The following is a 3,988-nucleotide window of genomic DNA, read 5'->3' on the forward strand; positions in this document are numbered from 1 at the left end:
GACATTTTTAGAAATAATGAAAAGATTCGGGATTTGGCTAATTGACTATTTTTCCCACAACTATTAAAATTTAAGAAAAGACGGTGAACACTTTCGACATGCTACCTCCAGGTCTATCAATGCTTCTAAATTTTATCAGATTTGAAATATTTGTGTCAGCATTGACTTTTCATTTAATGGTAATTAAAATGTAGTGTGTGAAACATGTCATACAAAATTATGCTCAAGTGAAGCAAAACATTCACAAAATTGAACAAGTTAATGTGTTATTTTTATGTGTTGTCATTAGAGAAAAGTCGAGAAGCCCCCTCCAGGCCAAGCAGCTAGGAAGAAATGCAAAGAACGAGAGTTGTTGAAACTAGCATATTGGAAGATCAATCGGCCAAAAATAACCATGAGCGGCTACGATATTATAAGTTTCTTCTTCTTGACCGAATCTGTAACCTTCATTAGCAGATTCATTTTCTGTGGTTTCCCTGATCAAACTAGAGGTTACCAAAGAACCATGTATAGCACTAAATAGGGAGCCGCCGAATACACCAGCTACGCCTAGTATGTGAAATGGGTGCATAAGGATATTGTGCTTATAAAAATTATTTTCATTGTGTAGCTTAGAACTATTATTGTATGAAAAGTCTTTTTTAAAATTGGTTCATAATCAAAATTCTTTCAATTATATATAAATATATATGATACCCAGAATAAAATTTCCAATAGATGGACTTTCAAGTATGTTTTTACACTTGCGTTATTGTTATTATTATTATTATTATTTATAAAGTTTATTTTTTTTTGAAAAAAAATCATTTTTTGATTTAAATAAAATCAATTTATGTACACACACTATAGATATAAGCATAGATGCAATCATTTTTTCATATACAGTATGTACTTATTTACTTTATTTATAACTTTATTATTTGAATCATCTTGTATGTTACACGGGCTTTAAAGCTAGTTTTTTATATATATTAAATTCCAGCGTATATCTTACTAATTTAGTTTACTACATAGATAACTTGAGCATGTTACACCACTAATACTACACCCGATTACAACATACACATCAAATTAGACTACGGTGATTTAAAATAAAAAATTGCAATACCGCCTCTCAATCTAATCCGATCATTTTTTCCCATATTCTTTACCCAAAGGAATGCTAATCGTCACCTTTGGGTGGCTTGTCTTTGCCATTAAATCAAATTCAAAGTTTGTTTAAATTAGTTGATCCGTAAATGGCCGGGTAGAGAATTGAACATAAACTCATGATGTACCTAATTATGTTCCTTATACATGCACATCTACATGTCTTCAAATTCTAGTCAGATTCCAAATAGGGGAAAATCTGATGACCAACAATCTCTAAATTTTTAATGAAACTACCATGATGACCTTTGGTATGTTTTATTAATTCATTATATTTTAAACTAAACACAAACTGTTTATTTGGCTTTGAATCAATATAAAGGGACCTTATTGAGAGTAATAAATAAGAGACAGAAAAGAACTAGAAATGATGAAGACACATAGAATGAAAATCTATATTCTTCTTCCTATTATCACCATAATATTTACAAAATTGGCGCATAGCAACATAACAGTAAGTAACGTGAAGGCCATGTATATAATGGGAGATTCAACTGTTGATTGTGGAGAAAACACACTCTTTTTCCCTTATCTCCTTCGTAACCTTTCGTTACACCCTTGCGAGGGTTCGCCTTCCTCCATTCTTCCACACCTTCTAGGTAATTTTGTCACGCTTAATCACTTTGTTTAATGCCGTCGCGCTTAATTGGTATTAGCTTAAATATATAACATTTCATAATCTAAATGTTGATGTAGCAAAAAAGATTGGATTGCCATATCCCATACCATTCTATAGCCAAAATGGTTCCTCAGAGGTGCTAGAACGGGGCATAAACCTCGGGTCAACCGGAGCCACCATCTTGAGCAATCCAACCACTCCACTCCTCCAGTCACTCAACCAACAGCTTCGCCAAGTGTTCGAGATTTTTCAGCTTTTACAACTAGAACTCAGCCAAGAAACCGCAAATGAGTTTATCAGATCCTCCACCCTCTTCTACATATCATTTGGCAAAGATGACTACATTAATCTTTTCCAAAGAAAATCCACCAATGGTCCAGGATCCGATGCCGAAAAGCTGTCTAGGATATTGGTGGATCAAATGACTAATGCTATTGAGTATCTTTATGATTCAAATGTGAGGAAGTTTGTGTTTATGGGCATACTTCCTTTAGGATGTGCACCAAGGTTTCTGCATGCTACCAACGGTTCAGTTGCAGACGAGGTGGTTTGTGCAGCTGACATTAACAACTTTGTTTTGGAGTATAATGCTTATTTAGAACAACGCATTGTTCGGCTTGGTATGAAATTATCTGATGCTCAGTTGATCTTTTGTGACTTTTATCGCCCTATGATGGAGATCATCAATAACCCGAGCACCTATGGTATGACTGAAACTATATTTTAGTATCTAAAAGATATATGCCCCTGCAACGCTCCTAACTCGTTTTTGTGATCAGAATCTCAGATCATGATTAAAATTCATTTTGAACCTTTAAAGGTAACCGGTGAATTTTTATTATTTTTCAAAATGGAAAAAAAACGAATGCATGATGGATTCTAGGAGAGTAGGAGGGAGAGGAAAGTCTTATGGTTTCTAGGGAGCAGCCATTTGAAATGACAGAACCTAAAATATTTATAGTTCATGTCAGCACTTGTCCAACTTACCAGACAAGTTCTCACACGAAACACTTTAGGTTCCACCTTTTCAAATGACGAATCGCCTAGAACCAAAAGACTTTTATCTGTCTTTCTCCTAGAAGCGATTAAGACATGCGTGTAAAAAACATTTGGTAACTGGCACTAACTCAATGTTATGGGGCTTTTTAAAGCCGATTTAAAATCCGGACAATTTTAACAAAAAAGAAAGATTTTTTTTTTTTTTTTTTTTTTTTTTTGATTTAAAATCCTAATGCGGGAAGTATGCTAAAACCTATGTCTAATGCATAGGACGTATAAAAGACGTAATCACACAATTCCAACTAGAAAATTCGATAGATTAAGAGCACAGTGAGTTTCATCAGTGAGGAAGTATCAATTGAATCAAATATATAAAAGGATTCTAACATGCATTCTGGTACATTTTGCAGGAATTAAGAATGTGAAGAATGCGTGTTGCGGGGAAGGCACGGATTCTGGTTTGAGAGGGTGCATGTCCATGAATTTGGCTTGTGCAGATCCTTCAACCCATGTGTGGTGGGATCAATTCAACCCTGGACTTGCAGTCAGCTCACTGATTGCTGACTCAGCCTGGTCTGGGGAATTGTTGCCAGACATCTGTCGACCTACCACAGTTCAGAACTTAGTATCTTCAGTGTGATTCATCCAAACCAAGCAACTTAGATTTAGAATGAAGGGGGAAATATTAATAGATTCTACCTACAATTTGTTATTTGTCTCCGTTTCCAGTTGTCTATTCACTAAATTATTTTGTAGTGAGAGTATATATTACACCTTTGTTGTGAAATAATTAAGCCACGACACATAGCCTATTTTGAAACAATATAATAGATTCTAACACGCAGAGGATAATTAAGCCTTGTGCGGGATTACTTACACGTGTTGGCCCAGATCTTTGTTAAACAAAATAAACGAATAACAGAAGGGATTTGTAGTGACAAGAACTACCGAGTCTTTTCTTTATCAGTAAACTCTCAAAATAATGCATAACAACAAAACAAAAACCCTACTATATAACTTGGAAGATAAGAGTTAAGAGTTAAGGCATAAAGTTTTATACTAAACATAACTTGGAAGATAAGAGTTAAGGCACCTACTTGAAGTACTAACCCGAACTCAAATATCACTAAGACTTATCTATATCTTACCCATTGGTTCTCTTTTAACTGTTATGAGTTATCATCTTGCATCCAAGATACCGATTAACACCCTCAACTGGCT

General features: G+C 34.6%; 1 protein-coding gene across 1 annotated transcript; it reads left to right on the forward strand.

The window, feature by feature from the left end:
- The first annotated feature begins 1,621 nt into the window (after window positions 1-1,621).
- On the forward strand, window positions 1,622-3,407 carry LOC143566850 (GDSL esterase/lipase At3g50400-like). Its single transcript, XM_077053431.1, has 3 exons — window positions 1,622-1,748; window positions 1,846-2,472; window positions 3,178-3,407. Exons 1-3 carry the CDS (start codon window positions 1,622-1,624, stop codon window positions 3,405-3,407), a joined length of 984 nt encoding a protein of 327 aa, XP_076909546.1.
- The last annotated feature ends 581 nt before the right edge of the window (window positions 3,408-3,988 follow it).

This window comes from Bidens hawaiensis, unplaced genomic scaffold (genome assembly GCF_021521415.1).
Source record: "Bidens hawaiensis isolate Kalapana, Puna unplaced genomic scaffold, B.hawaiensis_p1.1 tig00023055_1, whole genome shotgun sequence".
Classification (NCBI taxonomy): domain Eukaryota; kingdom Viridiplantae; phylum Streptophyta; class Magnoliopsida; order Asterales; family Asteraceae; genus Bidens; species Bidens hawaiensis.

Excerpts from the sequence above, each read along its gene's own strand:
- LOC143566850 (XM_077053431.1), top strand. The coding sequence starts at position 1,622 with ATGTATATAATGGGAGATTCAACTGTTGATTGTGGAGAAAACACACTC. Across the intron at positions 1,749-1,845 it reads CATTCTTCCACACCTTCTAG|CAAAAAAGATTGGATTGCCA; the intron begins GTAATTTTGTCA and ends ATGTTGATGTAG. Across the intron at positions 2,473-3,177 it reads CAATAACCCGAGCACCTATG|GAATTAAGAATGTGAAGAAT; the intron begins GTATGACTGAAA and ends TACATTTTGCAG.